Source organism: Gorilla gorilla, chromosome 18, assembly GCF_029281585.2.
Source record: "Gorilla gorilla gorilla isolate KB3781 chromosome 18, NHGRI_mGorGor1-v2.1_pri, whole genome shotgun sequence".
Taxonomy (NCBI): domain Eukaryota; kingdom Metazoa; phylum Chordata; class Mammalia; order Primates; family Hominidae; genus Gorilla; species Gorilla gorilla.
The window spans coordinates 119,174,440-119,197,370 of NC_073242.2; the positions used below are offsets into that span (position 1 = coordinate 119,174,440).

General features: G+C 49.0%; 1 protein-coding gene across 2 annotated transcripts in view; it reads left to right on the forward strand.

The window, feature by feature from the left end:
• ZC3H18 (zinc finger CCCH-type containing 18) overlaps positions 1-22,931 on the forward strand; it is a 62,787-nt gene that overhangs the window by 16,526 nt on the left and 23,330 nt on the right. Inside the window, exons 4-7 of one of the 2 annotated variants that reach the window (XM_063700387.1) lie at positions 674-745; positions 11,121-11,269; positions 11,563-11,655; positions 12,731-12,888. In XM_063700387.1, the coding sequence (XP_063556457.1) occupies positions 674-745; positions 11,121-11,269; positions 11,563-11,655; positions 12,731-12,888 (472 nt within the window). The remainder of the gene's footprint in view (positions 1-673; positions 746-11,120; positions 11,270-11,562; positions 11,656-12,730; positions 12,889-22,931) is intronic. The other variant, XM_063700388.1, reaches the window with a different exon arrangement.

The window sequence follows — 22,931 nt, forward strand, 5'->3', positions numbered from 1 at the left end:
TATTGGTGCTTTTATCACTTTAATGACTGCCTTGGTGGGAGCAGCCTGGTCATTCTCATTCTCACACTGGTGGTCCCAGGCCCTTCCGATCGCAGCAGACCCATAACTATAATGCAGATGGCATCAGTCATTTTTCAAAGTGGTCCTTTTCATAAGGCCGAATGTTCTAGACACCAGAATTAGCATTTTCCCCACCTCTGTAGAGATGGCCCCGTTTCCTGCAAGATGTGTCCGAAGCGTTTGTTCGTGTGGAATGGATTTCGAAATGGCCAGAGATGGCCGCTGAAGGCAGCAGGGCTCTCTCCTGTAGAAGGAATGGTGTGAGTTCAGGAGCTGCAGCAGGGGGCAGTGTAAGAAAGTGTCAGAAAAGTCTGGGCTGACCCATTTTAAAATGTGGCAGAACTCTAGCCTGATGATGTTAGGGCTTTTTGTTTTGCTGCTTAATGTCTTGGGGGTTTCGGAAATGGAAATGAGAATTTCCAACTTGTAAGGGTATCTTTGATGTGCAGCAGTAGTTTTGGCATATTTCTTGTAATTCAGCATTCCCCTTGGAAAGGTGGGAAGGTGTTTTTCTCTTTTCTCTTAATTTTGCTGTAAGCCCATAGATGACTGTCACTGCCAGCCTGTGTGTGCCGTCTAAAGCTCACAAGAGCTTCCTGTACTTCTTTTCCAGATGTTGTGACACCATTATCCACTCTTCTTCCACCAATATCCAATTCCATACCATTCAGAGGCCAGGTTAAAGGTACAAAATACGCTATATTCACTCTCTTCAGTACCTTAAAGTCCCCCTACTCCAGAGGCCAGACTTCCTTCTCCTGGATCCAGAACACAGCTGTGAAGCCAGAAGGAAAGGGGGTCTTTGAGGGGCAGAGAGCTGTTCGGAACCTCCTCCTTAGAGGCACGTGAGCCAGTCGAGCATCGGGGACAGGCAGGACACACCCTTGGGGTGTGGCGGAGTCCCATCATTCAGAGGCAGGCTGTGCTCGTAGAGCAGCCAGGAATGCCCCTGTGCAAGAGATGACCTGATGATGTGGGGCTCATGGGAACCCCGGGTCAGGCTCGCTCCTGTGGGTGTGTGCTTGCTTGGTTTTGCCAAGCAAAAACAGTTGACGCGCCCAAGTCACACTTGCATGTGAGGGGCCCCCACTGGGGAGAGCCTGTGAGGGCAGCAGACTTAGAGCCGTAGATTGTCACAGACACGCCTAAGAATGCAGAGAAATGTGCGGTACGTTTTGGAAAAGCTTTGGTATTCACAGTGTCAGTATTTCAAGAAATTGGAATTTAAGCAGAAGACCTCTTTTCCGTAATAGTGTGGGAATTAACAACATCAGTGTCTCAAATTTCTGTATGAAAGTGATGGAGAACAATCTGTACACATGTACGTGTACATATTTGCAGTCATTTTGAATCAGCACCCATCACAGTGCAGTGCTCTGGTCTCTGGGTGGCAGTGTGACTGGGAAGCTTGACCAGCCAGTCGGCGTTGGCCTGATGGTTCCAACTGCAGGAGGCTGCAGCATCCACCAGGGCAGGGAGTCTCTGGACCAGGAGCCCAGGGCTCACTGCTGAGCTAGTTCCAGAATTTAACAACAGAAGCACAAAACAGACAAAGAGAGATGGTTACTGGAACTCTTCATTCCCTTCATTGGGAGATGCCTGGATGTACACAGACAGGATCCTGTCTCCTTGCACATCACGTGGGTTGGTCAGAATTGGAAGGTGGTGCCCCCAAGGTTAGACTAAGTACTGAGTTTGGGTTTCAGCGAGTGAGACCATGTGGAAGGGTTTCTACAGTCAAGAAAGGAGTTTGAGACCAGCCTGAGCAACATAGTGAGACCTTGTCTCTACAAAAAATGAAAAATTAGCAGGGCTTGGTGGCACGCATGTGTAGTCCCAGCTACGTGGGGGGTTGAGGCTGAGGGGGGCAGATCACTTGAGCCTGGGAAGTTGAGGCTGCAGTTGTGCCATGATCGTGCCACTGTACGCCAGCCTGGGCGACAGTGAGACTCTGTCTCTTGGAAAAAAAAAGAAATCAGAAGCTAGATAAGGCAGCATTTTTGCGGCTTAGTCAGGTGTTATCAATAACTCATTTCAGAAGTGTTTTTATTCTGTAGAGTGAGGTGGTACAGAGGAAGTGGCTGATTCTTTTTTCTAGATCATGTCTTCTACTGCTGCTTTGTTATGAGAAATTTGGACTTAAATGTTTCTGCCTACCTGCAGTTTATATGAAATTGAAATTCTTCAGTTTATGATCCCTCCAATAACAACAAGTTATTTTAAAAACAAAATGAAGTTTGTTGTGTTGGCAAGGATATGGAGATGTTGGAGCTGTCATTCACTGCTCGTGAGAGGGTAAAACGGTGCAGCTGCTTTAGGAAACAGTTCCTCAGAAGCTCCCGGGTACCCACTGTATGACCCAGCAGTTCCACTCCAGGTATGCAGCCAAGAGAAACGGACGTGTGCATTTATGTGAAAGCTTGTGCATTAATGTTCACAGCAGCATAATTTCCAGTAACCAAAAAGAAACAACCCAGGTACCCAAAAAGTGAGGAGTGGATAAACAAGTGTGGCCTGTCCATGCAGTGGAATGCTACTTGGCCATAAAGGGAATGAAGCACTGGCTCATGCCACAATGTGGACAAACTTTGAAGACGTGCTGAGTGACAGAAGGGAGCACAGAAGGCCACAGGTCCACAGAGACAGAAAGCAGATTGTGACTCACACCGCAACGTGGACGAGCCTTGAAGACGTGCTGAGTGACAGAAGGGAGCACAGAAGGCCACAGATCCACAGAGACAGAAAGTAGATTGTGACTCATGCCACAATGTGGACGAGCCTTAAAGACGTGCTGAGTGACAGAAGGGAGCACAGAAGGCCACAGATCCACAGAGACGGAAAGTAGATTGATTCCTCGTTGCCTGGGCTGGGGGTGGAGAGTGATAGCTAGTGAGTACAGGATTTCCTCTTTGGGTTGATGGAATGTTCTAGAACTAGCTAGTGGTGATGCTTACACAACTTTGTGAATATACTGCAAACCAGTGAATTGTACACATTAAATGGGAGTATTTTATGTTATGTGAATTGTGTCACAATTAGAAAATTCTTTTCTTAGAAAAAAGTCGGTGGCTGGACATGGTAGCTCATACCTGTAATCGTAGCACTTTGGGAAGCTGAATGGGGAGGATCACTTGAGCCCAGGAGTTCGAGACCAGCCTGGGCAACATTGCAAGAGCTCATCTTTCTTTTTAAAATTACTTGTAGAGATGGGATCTCACTATATTGCTCAGGCTGGTCTCAAATACTAGGCTTAAGCAATCCTTCCACCTCAGCCTCCCAGAGTATGGGGATGACAGGCATGAGCCACTACTCAGGCCTCTCTTAGCTTTATCTCCGACACGTTGTAATACAGAGATTAATCATTTAATCGCTTAGTGGACACATTGAGATTTGTGACCAATTGACAGCAAAATGCACTGGGAACACACCTTGCTCACATTTTAGAGATGAGTGCTTTGTGTACGCCTGCCCGGCTCCACAGCACATACACTACAACTGGAGCTGTACTTGTTCATGGGATGTTTTACCTCTCGTGGGCCTGTGTTGGATCATCAGGACATAAAGTTCTGTCCACAGAGGAGTAAGTAGCATCTTCTTTAAACTGTGTCCCACTTTGGGTTTATTTCTTTTTTTTCTTTTTTTTTTTTTTTTTTTTTTGAGACAGTGTCTCGCTTTGTCACCCGGGCTGGAGTGCAATGGTGAGATCTCGGCTCGTTGGAACCTCCACCTGGGTTCAAGCGATTCTCCTGTCTCAGACTCCCGAGTAGCTGCGATTACAGGCATCTGCCACCAACCCCAACTCATTTTTGTATTTTTAGCAGACATGGGGTTTCATCATGTTGGCCAGGCTGGTCTCGAACCCCTGACCTCAGGTGATCCGCTCACCTCAGCCTCCCAGAGTGCTGGGATTACAGGTGTGAGCCACCACACCCGGCCCCTACTTTGGGCTTCTGATTTATCCCTCAGTGAACAAGCATCCCAGTCCATTTTTTGGGTCTGATCTCCTTGGCTGTGCTCCCCCCAATTTTTTAAAATTGTGGTGGAATACTTTTTTTTTTTTTTTTTTTGAGATGGAATCTTGCTCTGTCACCCAGGCTGGAGTGCAGTGGCACCATCTCGGCTCACTGCAAGCTCCGCCTCGTGGGTTCACGCCATTCTCCTGCGTCAGCCTCCTGAGTAGTTGGGACTACAGGCGCCCGCCACCACGCCCAGGTAATTTTTGTAGTTTTTGATAGAGACGGAGTTTCACTGTGTTAGCCAGGATGGTCTCGATCTCCTGACCTCGTGATCTGCCCTGCTCGGCCTCCCAAAGTGCTGGGATTACAGGCGTGAGTCACTGCACCCGGCCTTCTGTCTTTTTAAGATTGAATAATAGGTGCAGTGGCTGATGCCTGTAATCATAGCACTTTGGGAGGCCGAGGTGGGTGGATCACTCGAGGTTAGGAGTTCGAGACCAGCCTGCTCAACATGGTGAAACCCTGTCTCTACTAAAAATGCAAAATTAGCTGGGCGTGGTAGAGCACACCTGTAATTCCAGCTATTTGGGAGGCCAAAGCAGGAGAATCGCTTGAACCTAGTAGGTGGAGGTTGCAGTGAGCCAAGATCACGCCACTGCACTCCAGCCTGGGCGACAGAACGAGACTCCGTCTCCAAAAAAAAAAAAAGATTGACCAATATTTGTTAGTGTGGAGCAGCTGCATTGGGTGTTTCCCTCATCTGTGGATGGACACTTGGGTGGTTTCCACCTCTAGGCAACTGTGAATAGAGCTGCTGTGAACGCGGGCGTAACAATCTCTGCAGACCCTGCTTTCAGCTCTTTCGCACGCGCCTGGCAGCGGACTTGCTGATGACCTGGTGGTTGTATGTTTCATCTTTTGCGGAGCCGCTGGCAGTGGAGTTGCTGATGACCTGGTGGTTGTATGTTTCATGTTTTGAGGAGCCGCCAAGCTGTCTTCCACAGTGGCTGTGCCGTTTTACTTTCCCACCAGTGGTGTGGGGGCTTCCAGTTTCTCCACGTCCTCACCATTACTCTGTTCTCTGTTTTTTTTGATAGTAGCCATTTCAGTGGGTAGGAGGTAATATCTTACTGGGTTTTGATCTGCCTTTCCTGAAGATTGGTGGTGGGGTGTCTTTTTTCATGTGCTTAATAGGAGGTCATTTGTGTATCTTCTTGGAGAAATGTCTTTTGCTCAGTTTTGAATCCTTGCAAAACTGTGTTTAAAGCAACAGGTCTGAGTGTCATCTGTGAACCCCTGGGAGTCCTTGAGACCCTTTCAGGGGACCCTGAGGTCAAAACTATATTTATTTATTTTTCTTTTTCTTTTATTTTATTTTACTTTTGTGAGATACAGTCTCCCTCTGTTGCCCAGGCTGGAGTGCAATGGCGTGATCTCAGCTCACTTGCAACCTCCACCTCCCGGGTTCAAACGATTCTCCTGCCTCAGCCTGCCGAGTAGCTGAGATTACAGGCGCATGCCACCATGCCCGGCTAATTTTTATATTTTAGTAGTGGCTAAATTTTCTATTTCAGTTGGTCAGGCTGGTCTCGAACTCCTGACCTCAAATGATCTGCCCGCCTTGGCCTCCCAAATCGAAACTATATTTATAATAACAGTAAGGCTGAGCCAGGCATTCACCATGCACTGGCATTTCAAATGCCGCTTTACTTCATGTCTGTGCTGTAGTAGTAAGAACTGTAATTTAATTAAATCTTACACTTGAGTACAGATGTTTTATTTATTTTTATTATTCGTAAGTTCTTTTTAAAAAACTTTATTAAAGTAATATTTATGTGCCATGAAATTGACCCATTTTAAGTATACAGTTCCATGATTATATAAGCATATCCCTATGATAAAGTTTAATTTATAAGTTACGCACAGTAAGAGATTAACAACAATAGCCAATCATAAAATAGAGCAATTGTAATAAAAATGTGAATGTGGTCTCTCAGAAGAGCTCACTTTACTGCACTCAGCCATCTGATGACGTGGGATGAAATATGCTCGTGTGATGACACGGAGGCCCTGCCACTTAGCATTGGGCCCCTCTTGACCTCCTGTCAATGTGTCAGAAGGAAGGTCACCTGCCCCCAGTGATCCTGAGTCACTGAGCCACAGTGAGCACAGCACCGCCGTACCCCCAACGGTTGTTGGCCAAGAGGGCTGCTAAGTGACTAGTGGGCAGTTAGCGTCGTGGACAGCTTGGATCTGCTGGACAAAGGGATGATTCGTGTCCCAGGTGGGACAGAGGAGGTCGGCACAAGATTTCATTACGCTACTCAGCACAGAACATCATTTAAAACTTAGGAATTATTTTTGGAATTTTCGATTTAATATTTTCAGACACAGGTAACTGAAACTGTGGAAAGCCAGAAAGCAGAGCTGCTGTGTGTGTCTCAGTACTCAGCGTGGTGGAGTGGCAGCGTGGGTAGAGCCCCTGCCAGCACCCAAGTCCAGCAGCCTCAAGGGGCAGCACATGCAAGGCTGGAGCTGCGGCTGACCCTGTGCGCTCTCCGTGGAGCACACATTCATGAGAAAGACTGGCAGACATGCCAGGGAATGCAGATCCGGGTCCTGGCAGGAACAAAGTGAGCCTGTGGCTTCAAGGAGAACAACGGACAGTGTTAGCAGTATTAAAATTGGAGCTTTCAGTTGAGAATTGGACTTTTGTGTGCTCACCAGCTTCTCGGTGTGTCAGGACTTTCTCAGGTGACCATTGCAGGATGTCACAGAATCATGCCTGGGTAAAAGACCCATTCAAAGTTCAAGATAGACCAATGGATTTCAGAAGAACCAAGTTGGAAAAGTGTGGTGATAGGGTTCAATTGCAGCTCGCTGTAAGGAGCCTTCCCTTGCTGAGTGCAGTGTCAGGGAGAAGCTCTGAGCACATCTGAAAAGGCTTTTAGATGCCCCTCCCTCTCTAGCTGCATCTCTTCCTGGGGCTGTAATGTCCTCTCCTGCTTGAGCCACAGCGGCCCTTCATGGTCGATCGCATGCAGATGGGAGGCCAGGGATTTTCCAGGGTCAGCATTCAAGAGATTCGCAAAAAGGCAAAGAATGCCATTCCTCTCACCAAATATTTTAAAAACAGTTTCATAAATATTTGTTACTATATATTGGATATCTTGTTATTGTTAAATAATGAGATATCTTTCAGTGTCTCTCTTAATTTCTAATATCATACGTATCAATAGAAATGACCCATATAAACCAAGTAAACACAGGGAATTGGTATTTACTGTATTCAAAATCAGAAGAGACATTTAAAGATATTTCATGTGTGGGCTGTGCTGGAGTATGAGCTGAGCCTCCGTTCCTGCCGTCTCTGTGTTTAGTTTCCGGATTTTCTACGTTTCCTATCTGTTTCCTGTCTGTTTCCCTGATCCAGTTGGGGTTGGTTGCTGCTGAGCATGCAGGTTCCCTTTGTGTAGTTACATTGTTTAGTGAAAAAAAGCAAGGTTCAGCACAGAGCATAATATATATGCTCAGGTAAAAGGGGGCAATCATTGATGGATGGAGCCCCAGTATATTGATAACTGCCTCTGGGGACGGCCCTGGAGGCATGGGATAGGAGGTCAACTTCACAGTGTACCTTTTAGAGTGGGTGGGTATTTTTTATTTACAAGTATTTCATTTGATTATGAAATATTTCATATATATAAAATAATACAATGTTTACACAGGCGTAAAGATTAATAAGAGAATAAAACAGTTGGCTGGGCGTGGTGGTTCATGCCTGTAATCCCAGCACTTTGGGAGGCCGAGGCGTGCGGATCACCTGAGGTCGCAAGCTCAAGACCAGCCTGACCAACATGGAGAAACCTCGTTTCTACTAAAAATACAAAATTAGCCAGGCGTGGTGGTGCATGCCTGTAATTCCAGCTACTCGGGAGGCTGAGGCAGGAGAATCACTTGAACCTGGGAGGCGGAGGTTGCAGTGAGCTGAGATTGTGCCATTGCACTCCAGCCTGGGCAACAAGAACAAAAACTCCGTCTCAAAAAAACAAAAACAAAACAAAAGAAAAACCAGTTGCTGCTGTGCTGACATTCCAGTTAAGAAAAAGACCATCATCCTGTCTTGAAGCCAGAAATAGTACTTAGACACTTCAGCAGTGGAGGGGCCGCCTCCGCCCCGCTCCAGCGGCCTCTGTCCCTCCTTGTCCTCTTCTGGCCTGAGGCCATGTCTGTGTACACAGTATCCGCAGAACTATCTTTATACTGTTAGAATCACAATCCACATAAATTTTGGGTTTGGAGTCCCAGTTAGAAATAGAAGACTATACAATTTGTAAACCAGAAGATCTTTATTTTTGCTTCTATTTTCTGGATAATTTCTTTCTTTCTTTCTTCTTTTTTTTTTTTTAACAAATTGCTGTTTAAATTATGAAAGTAAGGCTGGGGACGGTAGCTGACACCTGTAATCCCAGCTCTTTGGGAGGCCGAGGTGGGCGGATGACCTGACGTCAGGAGTTTGAGACCAGCCTGGCTAACATGGCGAAACCCTGTCACTACTAAAAATACAAAAATTAGCCGGGCTTGGTGGTGCACACCTCTAATCCCAGCTGCTCGGGAGGCTGAGGCAGGAGAGTTGCTTGAACTGTGAGGCAGAGGTTGCAATGAGCCTAGGTTGCTCCACTGCACTCCAGCCTGGGCAACAGAGCGAGACTCCATCTCAAAAAAAAAAATTAAAAAAAGGAAAGAAAGTAATATGGGCTGGCAGAAGGCAAGAAAATAAAATCTAAAGCCTCTTCCCACATTCCCAACAGTTCGGTGTGTTCCTACACAGATAAAAGTTCACAGTTTAAAAAGGTAGATGGGACAACGGTGTTCTTTCTGCCTGACGTCTGCTGGATGTGTGTCCCAGCTAGACGTGCAGACCAACTGTGCTGCTTTCCAGAGCCATCTTCCCCTTTACTCTGGCCAGGGGCAGGACAGCGCTCAGCACCTCCGGGCAGGTGGTCCCCGAGAGCTGAACACTGTCACCCACCAGTGTCTGGTCTCTAGTGGCAGCCCCACGCTCGCCTTCTCAGCTTGCTCTTTGGCGCTCACTGGTTTGTTCTCTTCTGCCTTGTTCCTCTTTTCTCCCCATGCCAATATCAGTGAGAAAGGATCTTTTTTGATAGTAGGTTCGTAGGTGATGTCCTAAAAATTTTCATAAATACAGAAAAGAACAATAACATTTAGCCACCACCCAGATACATATTTTAGATGAAAAAGAAGTACAGAGGCCGAGTGTGGTGGTTCACGCCTGTAATCCCAGCACTTTGGGAGGCCGAGGCTGGCAGATCACAAGGTCAGGAGTTAGAGACCAGCCTGACCAACTTGGTGAAGTCCCGTCTCTACTAAAAATACAAAAATTAGCCTGGCATGGTGGTACCCGCCTGTAATCCCAGCTACTCAGGAGGCTGAGGCAGGAGAATCACTGAAACCCAGGAGGTGGAGGTTGCAGTGAGCCGAGATTGCATCATTGCACTCCAGCCTGGGTGACAGAGCGAGACTCCATCTGAAAAAAAAAGGAAAAGGAGTACAGAAAAGCTGTGGTTTCTATTGTCAGCACTTTTCTGTACTTGGACATTTTTTACAATGAGCTTTTGTTACTTGTTTAGTTACACACGTGATTTTGAATACTGCATGAGTATTTTCAGAGGCAAACCATGAAGAGCTCTGTAGTGTGTTGAGTCTCTCTTAGATGGATGACTGCATAGTCAGTTTTTCTTTAAATCTCTCTGAGGCTCTGGATTTTTGAACCCCCTATAGAATAACATTTCCCAACCTCTTTTGTTTTTTGTTGTTGTTGTTTTTGAGAGAGACTCGCTCTGTTGCCCAGGCTGGAGTGCAGTGGCACGATCTCGGCTCACTGCAAGCTCCGCCTCCCGGGTTCACGCCATTCTCCTGCCTCAGCCTCCTGAGTAGCTGGGACTACAGGCGCCCGCCACCATGTCCGGCTAATTTTTTGTATTTTTTAGTAGAGACGGGCTTTCACCGTGTTAGCCAGGATGGTCTTGATCTCCTGACCTCGTGAGCCACCACGCCTGGCCTCCCAACTTCTTTTGACTTAATGTGTGATCTCTGAAATGCTTTTAGAAATTTTAAAAATTACTTGTCATTTTTGCATTTCCAGAGAAGCAGTTTTAAGTTTTCTTTCATGTTTAATTTGGATCAATATTGTTATGTTGTATTGACTTGGTTTTAATGCAGGCTTAAGTGTTCATGATGTTTAAGGTTAAAATTTTAAATGATTTAAAATCTAACTGCATGTTAACCCATTGAAAAATTTTTTTAAACCACTTAGATACTATATGCCATATTTGGTTTTAAACAATGTGTACACATTATCTATTCCCAAAAAAGTACATTTTTAAAAAGTGATTCACTCAGTAATTGAGTTAGACACTTAGATGTCTTATATTCTACACTTAAAAGTCGAGGTTTCCTTTACTAACCCGGATATTCTGTTGAAGATGAAGGTTTGTGATTGTTATTTATGAGCAAAGTGTAAAAGCCCTGTTTCAGTTCCGGAAATATCTTGAAATGCTCTGTGAGAGTTTTCTCTGTGAGAGAAATGCAGACATACAGAGGTGGCCACGGGGACCCTGAGCACACTTGCAGGCTTCTGATCATTGTTAATGCTTCTCATTGATGTCTGTTTCGGCACAAATACAATTAACATCCAGTTGTACCTAGATGAGCCTGGGCCAGGGCTGGAAGCAAAGCTCTGGGGCTTTTCTGGTTTAAGGGGAAAATTAATACTCAGACAGTTGATATGCGTGAACTCTCCACAAAGTGACTTTGTGGTCACTCTGACCGAGGTGCCTGGCAGCGTCTGGGGAACTGCCGTGCCTGGGCAGGTGCAGCTGTCTGGCTCAGCCTCTCCAGGCTCATCCCGCCCACCTCCCCACTACTGCCCTTGTGCAATTAGTTCAGTCCCCACTACTGTGTGGCTTGCCATCAGGCCTGGGTAAACATGGCCTCTGCCCTCTCCCACCCCCCACCCCAGCAGCTGCCCTTGTGCAATTAGGCTCTTGTGGACCCTTTCTGATCTCACTTTTGTTTCCATAGGGAACTGTACCTGGGGAATGAATTGTAGGTTTATACACCCTGGAGTGAACGACAAGGGGAACTACTCCCTAATCACCAAAGCCGACCCCTTCCCGCCTAATGGTGCCCCGCCTCTCGGACCTCACCCGCTGATGCCCGCCAACCCTTGGGTGCGTGATGCCTCTTCTTTCATTGTTAGCACATCAGCCAGCTGAGCTGTGTCTGAATCTCAAGCTTAAGACAAGTCACTGTGCCTTAGCGCAGGCTCAGTGCCCCCTTTCGGCTGCTTCTGTCGTCCCGAGTGGAAGCAGGCCTCGGCTTTCCGAGGACGGAGTGAGGCTTGGTGGAAGGAGAGCGGCCACACACGGCCGGCTTGTGTTGTAGTTGATGTTTTTACTGTCTGGTTTCTCTGTACACTTGAAAGTTTTACTTTCTCACCTTCTCCCTTCTCGTTTTTCAATAGGGTGGGCCGGTAGTTGATGAAATTTTGCCTCCACCCCCTCCAGAGCCCCCAACAGAGAGTGCCTGGGAACGAGGACTCCGGCATGCAAAGGAGGTAAACACAATTCAGCAGAAATCCCGACAAGAAAGATGCTATTACTGGAGTGGTTCTTGACAAAACTGGGATTTCCTTGGTCCAGAGAGAGCCCCAGAAATCTCTGAAGTTAGGCGTCTGTTTCTGTGGTGTCTTTATTTTTTATTTATTTTTTTTTTTTGGAGACAGAGTTTCACTCTTGTTGCCCAGGCTGGAGTGCAATGGCCCAATCTCAACTCACTGCAGCCTCCGCCTCCCAGGTTCATGTGATTCTCCTGCTCGGCCTCCCAAGTGGCTGGGATTACAGGCATGCGCCACCAGGCCTGGAAGGATGGAGAGTTATATCTAACTGTCTCAGGCAGCAGCCCAGTAGGCCAGGGAGTTCAGTCCAGGGCATACCCACTGTCTTCATGGGGCTGGATCAGCACTGGGCCACACCCCAGCTGGCACTGCTGAGGAGCACAGGGTGCAGTCTCCAGCCACTCACAGAAAGCCTGGCGAGGCTGCCCGAGCCACACCCCCAGGATCTGCACCCCACACTCCCGAGACTCAGTGTCTGCTCTTCCTGGAGAAAACTTGGAGCTTTCTGATCCTATCACTGCACACTTCCTCCCTCTAGGCCCACGTTGGCCCCAGTGTGTGAGCTTCAGCTCTGGGGACCACTCTGCCGGCACCCAGCCCTGCTTCCTCATTTTCCTGGTCAGCCTCCCTGCTGGGAAATGACGGACAAGATGTTCCTTCTCACTCCCTCGGCATGTCACTTCCTTCCCTCTGAGACTCCAGCCACTCCACCTGGTGCTTGTCACTGAGTGACTGAACCCTGGATCTAGTTCCAAGGGTAGTTGAAGGAAGTGATGAGCACCTCATGTGGGCACACGGAGGCCGGGGGCAGCTGTTTGTGCAGAGACGGGCACAGACTGCCCTCCCCAGAAAGACACCTATGCTGTGTCTGCCCCTCACCCCTTGAGCACTTGCAGCATGCAGCTCCTGCTCCTGCAGGGCTGCTGCGGTCGGGTGGGACGGCTCCCTTTGTGTTTCCTAACAGCGACGCCCGGTGTTCTGTTCCATGTTGACTTCTTTCTTCTTACAACGGTAGGTTTTAAAAAAAGCAACTATTCGAAAAGAACAGGAGCCTGATTTTGAAGAGAAAAGGTTTACGGTGACCATTGGCGAAGACGAACGGGAATTTGACAAAGAAAATGAAGTTTTTCGAGATTGGAATTCTCGGATCCCGAGAGATGTCAGAGACACAGTGTAAGGAATGGCCCTGCCTGCCCCTCCGTTTCCTTCCTGCATGCGGCCACGCTCCGGAGAGAGCAGCCATGTGCAGGGCCCCAGGGTGCGCTCGGCTGAGAGCCAGCCCCACTCACTGGAGTCGCAGTGACGTTCCTGAGAGCATTCAGGCACGGTTCTCAGAGCTCATCTCAGTTTTTTGCTTCTAGGAAGGAAGCGTTAGCGCTCTGTGCCGTGGGCCTTGACTGGCAGCACTCAACACCGTTGTGGTTCCTGAGCTCTGAGAGTTTTCGCTGCTGTCCTTGAGGCCTCTAGAGTCCCACGCGTCTGTGTTTCTGGCTCCTCACCCCTGCCCACATTACCCAGGAGCCAGGAAATGTGTGGAGGTTGCCACAAGCCAGGAGCACAACAGCTGCGGCCTCTTTCGCTGTCAGGGCTGTTCTGCCTTCACTGCTTCTCCTCCAGGGCATTGATGGCTGGTTTTTGTTTTTTGTTTTTTTTTTCCCAAGGCAGAGTCTTGCTCTGTCGCCCAAGCTGGAGTGCAGTGGCGCAATCTTGGCTCACTGCAACCTCCGCCTCCCTGGGTTGAAGTGATTCTCCTGCTTCAGCCTCCTGAGTAGCTGGAACTACAGGTGTGTGCTACCACACCCAACTCAGTTTTGTGTTTTTAGTAGAGATGGGTTTCACCATGTTGGCCAGGATGGTCTCGAACTCCTGACCTCAAGTGATCCACCCACGCCTGCCTCCCAGAGTGCTGGGATTACAGGCATGAACCACTGCACCCAGCCCCTTTATGCCTGGTCTTTAAAAATCCTGTCTTAACAGAAGAAGTGCCTGAGTCAAAGGGTGGAAGTCAGATCTTGGGGGATTGCATGGCATATAAAGCGCTGTTTTCCTCTGCCTGTGGATGGCACGGTGAGGTTCAGGGCAGGGAACTGGATTATAATTCGGGCAGATCTGAATTGGCACTCCATCATGCTGAGGCTTTAGCAGCCCTGTACATTTCTGGTTGCTATTAGGGAATCATAATCACTATGATTTCTATCTGGAGTGACAATAAACGGTGCTCAAAAAAGGAAGGCCTGCAGGGCTTGCACTCCAGGATTCGGTCCTGTTGACTTGGCCCTGCAAGGCCCTTCTCAAGGCCTTCTTGCTGCGAGCAGGCTACCCTGGGCTTTCTGCCTGCGGAAGTTGGGGGAGGAAGCCCCAGTGGCCCACACCTGCCCCAGCAGGTGAGAGCTTAGAGGTTAAAGGGATAGGTATTTAAAGACTTGGTTAACATGTACATTTTCTAATTAAGTTTTGTGTGGAATGTCAGATCACAGAAAGGAGCATTTGAGTCAGAACTCTGCAGGATCACCAGGGGTGTCTCCTGAAGCCCTGGAGGCCTTTGTGTTTTTTTGTTAGATGTGGATATCGTCTTTCCTTCCCCAGAGGTCGTGCGCACAGAGGTCTCTATAAATATGTGTGGGGAAGGATGGATTTTAGAACCTGGGCGTGATCCTTGACACTCTATTTCCAGTTTCCCTGGCTGGAGCAGGGACCGGAAAATTGCCTGCTTGGAAGTGGTTCGGCAGGTCTCTGAGGTTTTTTGGAGTGCCCTCTGTGTGTGTTTTGCCTATCAGTGTTGGTTACAGAAACAGGTGTCTCCCATGCTGGCACCAGGTGACAGAAGCTGGCTCCTGGCTCCCTAGCTTCTCTCCCAGGAGCCGGTATCTACACTGCAGGACCCCCCAAATGTTAAAGTCTCGGCAGTCAGGGCTGAAAGGTTTTCACTGGTGCCTGAAAGCCAGGTTTTTCTGTATGTTTGTATTTTGTTTGTTTTTATAGAGTAGCCTCTGTGTATGTTACAGTTAACCTGAGGCCTTTTGTGCCAGGCCTCCCCCGAGACCTGGTGAGTCAGGACCTCTGGGAACAGGGTCAGGGTGCATGTGTCACAGTGGCAAGGTGCCCTGGCTGTTTCTGATAGACACAGTGGAAAGAACTGTCAGGGTTCTGCCAGGAGGGTGGAGACCCCCCTATGATTGTCACAAAGAGCATCTAAGGGAAAGGTGGGTCCACCAGGTAGGTGGCTGCAGAGGAAAACAGTGAGTAGAGGGAGCCAGTACAGCTGGGCTGCTGAGACCCGGAGGGAAGGAAGGAGCTGCACTGCAAGTGCAGATGTCCTGGTGCGTGCTGTTGGCAGGAGTGGGTCCGCTTGTCACCCAGCCTTCTCGGTCCTACCTGTGCCCGCTGCAGGCTGGGCCTCACCTGGAACAGCTGGCAAAGCAGGTCGCAGCTTGTAGGGTGTGCAGGAGGGTGGCTGGCAGCCCACTTGGCGGTCAGGCTCTAGGGCCTTAATGGCACAGAAGAGGCCAAGCCAGCAGCACTTACGTGTTGCAGTCCTGCTGCATGACAGGCTTCGCATCCAGTGCTCCTGACCTGTTTTGGGTCACAGCAGGCCGATGTCAGGGCCATGTCCCTGCCGCACAGGTGAGGAGAGTGCAACCTGGATTGGTAGCTGTGACCTCCTGGTGTGGTGCCTCAACCTCAGCCACATCTGCCCCCGGCAGCATGTGAGAGGTCAGATTCTTAGCCCGACCCCAGGCAGACTGAGTCTGAAACTCCAGGGAGAGCCCAGGCCAGTGGTTTGTTTTTAGCAAGCCCTCCAGGTAATTCTGATGCATATTAAAGTTTGAGAATCATTGATTTTAAGTAATTCCAGGGACATAAATTATCTGAAGGTACCATGTTATTTTATTTCCTAATGTTGAGAGTTTTCTGTTGGTTTTTTGAGATGAGGTCTTGCTATGTTGCTCAGGCTGGTCTCCAACTCCTGGACTCAAGCAATCCTCGCGCCTGAGCCTCCTAAGTTGCTGGGAATATAGACGTTAGCCACCTGATGTTGAGTTTTGCAAATAATTGTCACATAGAAGCACCTTCATGCAGGCAGGCTTTGCTTACTACAGGATGGAGCTCTAGGCACTTCATTGTAGAACCAGTGGAATATGAGGCCTTTTTGAGAAGTCTTGAGGAAATAAAGGACAAGAAAATTGTTGTTCCTTTTTTTTTTTTTTGAGACGGAGTCTGGCTCTGTCACCCAGGCTGGAGTGTAGTGGTGCTATCTTGGCTCACTGTAAGCTCCGCCTCCTGGGTTCACGCCATTCTCCTGCCTCAGCCTCCCGAGTAGCTGGGACTACAGGCGCCCACCACCACGCCCAGCCAATTTTTTGTATTTTTTAGTAGAGACGGGGTTTCACCATGTTAGCCAGGAATGGCCTCAATCTCCTGACCTCGTGATCTGCCTGCCTTGGCCTCCCAAAGTGCTGGGATTACAGGCGTGAGCCACCGCACCTGGCCTGTTTTTTCTTTATATATCTTTTGGAATTAAAAATTGACCTAGCAGGATCACTTAGTAAACATAATACTTTGTGGCCGGGCACGGTGGCTCACGCCTGTAATCCCAGCACTTTGGGAGGTCAAAGCGGACGGATTGCCTGAGCTCAGGAGTTTGAGACCAGCCTGGGCAACACGGTGAAACCCCGTCTCTACTAAAATACAGAAGAAATTAGCAGGGCGTGGCAGCATGCACCTGTAATCCCAGCTACTTGGGAGGCTGAGGCAGGAGAATTGCTCGAACCTGGGAGGCGGAGGTTGCCAGTGAGCCAAGATCATGCCACTGCACTCCAGCCTGGGCAACAGAGCGAGACTCCATCTCTTTTTTTTTTTTTTTTTTTTTTTTTGAGACGGAGTCTGGCTCTGTCGCCCAGCGTGGAGTGCAGTGGCGCAATCTGGGCTCACTGCAAGCTCTGCCTCCTGGGTTCATGCCATTCTTCTGCCTCAGCTTGCCGAGTAGCTGGGACTACAGGCGCCTGCCACCATGCCCGGCTAATTTTTTTTTTTTTTTTTTTTTTTTTTTTTTAGTAGAGATGGGGTTTCACCATGTTAGCCAGGTTGGTCTCGATCTCCTGACCTCGTGATCCGCTGGCCTTGGCCTCCCAAAGTGCTGGGATTACAGGCGTGAGCCACCGTGCCCAGCCCCATTTCTTAAAAATAATAATAATATTTTGCTAGACAGACGCACTCTGATTCACAGCTTTAAATATTCCGTTTTTACCACCTCAAGCACTTTGTTCAGGTACCATCTGACTTATAAAACCTCACATATTGGCTGGATACAGTAGCTAGTAATGTCTATAATCCTAGTGTTTTGGGAGGTCAAGGCTGGCAGATCAGTTGAGCTCGGGAGTTGAAGACCAGTCTGGACAACATGGCAAAACCCCATCTCTACAAAATATACAAAAATTATTTGGGCATGGTGGCACGCACCTGTAGTCCCAGCTACTCAAGAGTCTGAGGTGGGAGAATCTCTTGAGCCCGAGAGGTGGAGGTTGCAGCAAGTGAGATCGTGCCACTGCACTCCAGCCTGGGTGACAGAGTGAGACTCTTTCTCCAAAAAAAAAACAAAAGTTCTCACATATGTAAGACATTAAGAAATGAAATGACGGCCAGGCACGGTGGCTCATGCCTGTAATCCCACCACTCTGGGAGGCTGAGGCAGGCAGATCACAAGGTCAGGAGATCGAGACCGTTCTGGCTATCATGGTGAAACCCTATCTCTACTAAAAATGCAAAAAATTAGCCGGGCGTGGTGGCGGACACCTGTAGTCCCAGCTACTCGGGAGGCTGAGGCAGGAGAATGGCGTGAACCCAGGAGGCAGAGCTTGCAATGAGCCAAGATGGCGCCACTGCACTCCAGCCTGGGCGACAGAGCGAGACTCCATCTCAAAAAAAAAAAGAAATGTCATCTCTGCATAGGGCTCCTGGGGATGCTGTGCCCAGAATATTCTACAAGTCTAATAGGGACATGTGACCCAAAAGACACGAGGGCCTCTAGTGTGCACAGGATGTCACCTCTGAGAAATGCGGTCATCAGTAGTAGCCCCACCGTGAACAGAGTTTCTGATTAAATCAGAGTCAGGCTGTCAGGCCATGGCCAGGGCCATGGACTGGGCCCCTGCCAACTCCCCATACGCCCCCAGCGCAGAAAGTAGTGCAGTGCCGGTGTATTAGAGGCGGAGGTGCAGGCTGCTGTTCTTTAGAGTAGGATGTCAGGCTGGGATACAGAGGAAACAGAACAGTAATTTTCAAAAAGCACACTCCCTTTCCTCAGGTAACAGGTCTCCCAGATGCTGGTCCAGCACCTCCTTTGTCCCAGATGCTTAACTGAGAGAGCACAAGTGGATTTTACCTGGGATTTGCTGGTGCCCTGTGGGGAAGCCCCCCTGAGTGAGCAGGGAGGGAGGGTTGGGCTACCTGGAGAGTAAGACAGGGCCTGCTCCACATGGGTAAGCCCACAGTCCCATAGACTCAGGGCAGATGGATGTATGGGTGCCCAGTCATTGCCTGTGGCCTCTGCATGCCTTTGGGGACCTCATCCCCTGCCTTCACTTTCAGTGGCCAGCGTTGCAACAGGAAGGTGGCCAACAGGCAGGTGGGCACCAGGCCGACCATGCTGGGTTGGGGTGAGGGCAAGAGGCAGCAGGGGGCTGCGTCGCTGCTCCCTTTGTGAGCTGCCTGGGACCCTCCTTTTCACCTTGGGTCTCTGCAGCAAGCAGGGGCACGTGAGCATCTGACTCACACCCTTTGCAGAGCACAGCCTCCCTCCACCTGGGTTGAGGTCAGCACGATTTCAACCTGAATTGTGCAAATGCAAGTTGCATTTCATTGGGTAATATTGCATAACCCTTAGATTAAAAGTGAGTAGTGTTAGACATTTTAGAACTTTTTCCTAGTACTTTTTGAGCTCCAGTTTCCTTGTCACTGAAATGAAATGGTTAAACAAAGTGATCTCGAAGCTCCAAACTTCTGTCTTACACGTTCTCTAATTGCTCGACTTTTCACCTGCCATGCCTCTCCCTGGGCAAGGCTGTGGGCAGAAACCACCTGCCCCTGATGGGCATGTCCAATGGTTCCCCTCGGCCAGGACCTCGGGTTCTCCTCTCCAGCGAGGAGTAGGTCCACTCCACGTGCCAGTGCTGAGTCTGACACCGCCCAGACCTCTGGGGACGCGGGGCCTCTGGAGTGCAGATTCCACGTGTGTGCACTGTTGGTGTTGGCTGGTTAAGTGGTGACTGCAGAACGAGGTGCAAGCCTCCCAGTTGCTGCGAGCCAGCTTTGCCCAACCTTGCTTCACCACAGAACCCTTTTCTCAAAAGGCCCATTAACATTTTGGGTTCCCTAAAACAGTTGGGGAAGAGTTTGTGCAGACCATGATACTGCCCAGTAGCATTTATTTTTAAATTGAATTAAATACCTTCCAAATTCATTTCAAGAGTGTTTCAGAATTTTTCAGGTTGGTGCTGAGGAGTCCGTTGTTGGCATGGTTGCAGTTCCTGGTGGCGTGTTGTGTTGACATGTTCTCTAGAACGCATGCTGCGGAGCGGATGGTTCCGAGGCAGCCACGCTGAGGAAATGCTGTGTGCCTCATTCCTATCCGCTCATCCACGACTTCCAGAAAGCCTGCAGGAAAGAGGCCTTTTCATTTTGCTTAAGTACAGTTTCCCAAAAACAAATTTGCCGGCACAGTCCTCTTGTCAGAGAACACACGCCTCACTCATTTTGGGAAAGGCTTTTCTACCCTCCTGGGCTTACGCAATCAGCCTCAGCCCACCGAGTAGTTAGGGCCACAGCCGTGCGCCACCAGACCTGGCTGATGTTGTGTTTTTTGTAGAGACGGTGTCTCGCGTGCTGTCCAGGCTTCCTCTTCGTTTTTATGTAGCCTGATGTCATATTGCCACAGGTCTCTACAAATGTTTCCTGAATGTTATAATTCAGTGTGATTTGAGTAGTGTGCGCATTAGATTGAACGGTGTCCGACTGATGGGAACGGACTGAAGCTGTGTCCTTTGGGAGAGCCAGTTCTAGGCCATGTGGAGAGTTGAGGAGGCCTCGAGGGTGTTCGTAGCCACCCATCGCTGGAGCCACCTCAAGCCATGATGCCTCAGGTTCCCACCCAGTCTACCCGAAGCAGAGGGTTGGCCTGTGGCTGAGACATACCCTGGAGGGGCGTCCAGGGACCTCCTATTGCTAGTGTACACTTTGTTTCCTCTGCTCCACAAGAAAGGAGATGCAGAGTTGTGGGCCCCACCAGGAGTTTAGAGCAGACCCCCCCACCCTGTGCGCAGTGGGGAAGAGAGCCGGACCTTCCCAGCAGCTGGACAGTTGTCCCCTCCCTGTTCAATGAAGAATCCCCTCTGTCCCTGAGATGCCACCTCTTTGGGCATGCCTGGGTCTGCGTCTGGACCTCCTGCCTCCTCCTTCTGGCCACCGGTTTTCATGTGCTGCGACTGCACTGGCTTAATTATACAGGCTTTTTAGGATGTTTAATGTCTCAGAGGGTGTGTCTGGCGTGTCTTTTCATTTCCAGGGTTTTCTTGGCTGTTCTTGGGGTGCGATTTTTCATGTGAACTTGGGTGTCAGCTTGTCTGGCTGCATAAAGAAGCTCATTGGTGTTTTTGCTGGGTTTGTGTTAAATTTATCAGTCAGTGCGGGAAGGACTGACTTGTGGGCGATTCCGAGCTGCGCTCTCCCAGTGCAAGAGGCGCCTCCCCATTATTCACGCATGTTTCGTGTCAGAGGTTTCAAAACCCCCATTTATTCATGCACACTTTGTGTCAGGCATCTCCCAGTTTATTCACACGCTTCATGTCAGGCGTCTCCCCATTTATTCACACACGCTTCATGTCTCTCAGGCGTCTCCCCATTTATTCACACACACTTCATGTCAGGCGTCTCCCCATTTATTCACACACGCTTCATGTCAGGCGTCTCCCCATTTATTCACACGCTTCATGTCAGGCGTCTCCCCATTTATTCACACGCTTCATGTCAGGCGTCTCCCCATTTATTCACGCACACTTCATGTCAGGCGTCTCCCCATTTATTCACACACGCTTCATGTCAGGCGTCTCCCCATTTATTCACGCACGCTTCATGTCTCTCAGGCGCCTCCCCATTTATTCACACGCTTCATGTCAGGCGCCTCCCCATTTATTCACACGCTTCATGTCAGGCGTCTCCCCATTTATTCACGCACGCTTCATGTCTCTCAGGCATCTCCCCATTTATTCACTCACGCTTCATGTCTCTCAGGTGTCTCCCTATTTATTCACACGCTTCATGTCTCAGGCGTCTCCCCATTTATTCACTCACGCTTCATGTCTCTCAGGTGTCTCCCTATTTATTCACTCACGCTTCATGTCTCTCAGGTGTCTCCCCATTTATTCACTCACGCTTCATGTCTCTCAGGTGTCTCCCTATTTATTCACACGCTTCATATCAGGCGTCTCCCCATTTATTCACGCACGCTTCATGTCTCAGGCGTCTCCCCATTTATTCACTCACGCTTCATGTCTCTCAGGTGTCTCCCCATTTATTCACACGCTTCGTGTCAGGCATCTCCCCATTTATTCACACGCTTCATGTCAGGCGTCTCCCCATTTCACACGCTTCATGTCAGGCGTCTCCCCATTTATTCACGCACGCTTCATGTCTCTCAGGCGTCTCCCCATTTATTCACACGCTTCATGTCAGGCGTCTCCCCATTTATTCACGCACGCTTCATGTCAGGCGTCTCCCCATTTATTCACTCACGCTTCATGTCTCTCAGGCGTCTCCCCATTTATTCACACGCTTCATGTCAGGCGTCTCCCCATTTCACACGCTTCATGTCAGGCGTCTCCCCATTTATTCACGCACGCTTCATGTCTCTCAGGCGTCTCCCCATTTATTCACTCACGCTTCATGTCTCTCAGGCGTCTCCCCATTTATTCACGCACGCTTCATGTCTCTCAGGTGTCTCCCTATTTATTCACACGCTTCATATCAGGCGTCTCCCCATTTATTCACACACGCTTCATGTCTCAGGCGTCTCCCCATTTATTCACTCACGCTTCATGTCTCTCAGGTGTCTCCCCATTTATTCACACGCTTCATGTCAGGCGTCTCCCCATTTATTCACGCACGCTTCATGTCTCTCAGGCGTCTCCCCATTTATTCACACGCTTCATGTCAGGCGTCTCCCCATTTATTCACGCACGCTTCATGTCTCTCAGGCGTCTCCCCATTTATTCACACGCTTCATGTCAGGCGTCTCCCCATTTCACACGCTTCATGTCAGGCGTCTCCCCATTTATTCACGCACGCTTCATGTCTCTCAGGCGTCTCCCCATTTATTCACACACACTTTGTGTCTCTCAGGAATCAGCTCTCCACATTTCTGGTGAAATGTGTTGATATTTTATTCCTAAGTATTTTTTTCTTCTTTCTTGCTATTGTAAATGCGGTTTTCTCCACTCTGCCTCCTAACTGGTTATAATCTGTGTCTGTGAAGACACTGATTTCTATGTTAATTTTTTTATCCTCTGCCTTTCCAAGTTTCTTCATTGTTTGTTTGAATTGGCTTTATCAAGTCTCTGGGTTTTTCATGTATAGTATCATATCATTTTGCAAATCTGAGCTCGTTTTGCTCCTTGTTTTCGTGTTCTTGTGCCTCTAGTGGGCTCCCCTTGTCCAGTCAGGGGGTGCCTCCACACAGGGACAGGTGGTTGCGGAGACTCCTGGGGGAGCTCCTCCTATTCCCCAGTCAGTAAGGAGCTAACTTTAGTTCCAAAGTGTGTCAGTATATTTTTATCCTGCTAAAGTATCACTTCCTGTTTTCTTTTCTTTTTTTTTTTTTTCTTATTTAATTTTCAAGACGGAGTTTCACTCTTGTTGCCCCGGCCGGAGTGCAATGGCACAATCTCATGGCAACCTCCGCCTCCTGGGTTCAAGTGATTCTCCTGCCTCAGCCTCCTGAGTAGCTGGGATTACAGGCATGTGCCACCACGCCCAACTAATTTTGTATTTTTAGTAGAGACGGGGTTTCTCCATGTTGGTCAGGCTGCTCTCAAACTCCTGACCTCAGGTGATCCACCTGCCTTGGCCTCCCACGGTGCTGGGATTACAAGCATGAGCCACCGCACCTGGCCCTCACTTCCTATTTTCTTGAGTATTTTTTATCAAAAAGGCTATTGAATTTTTGT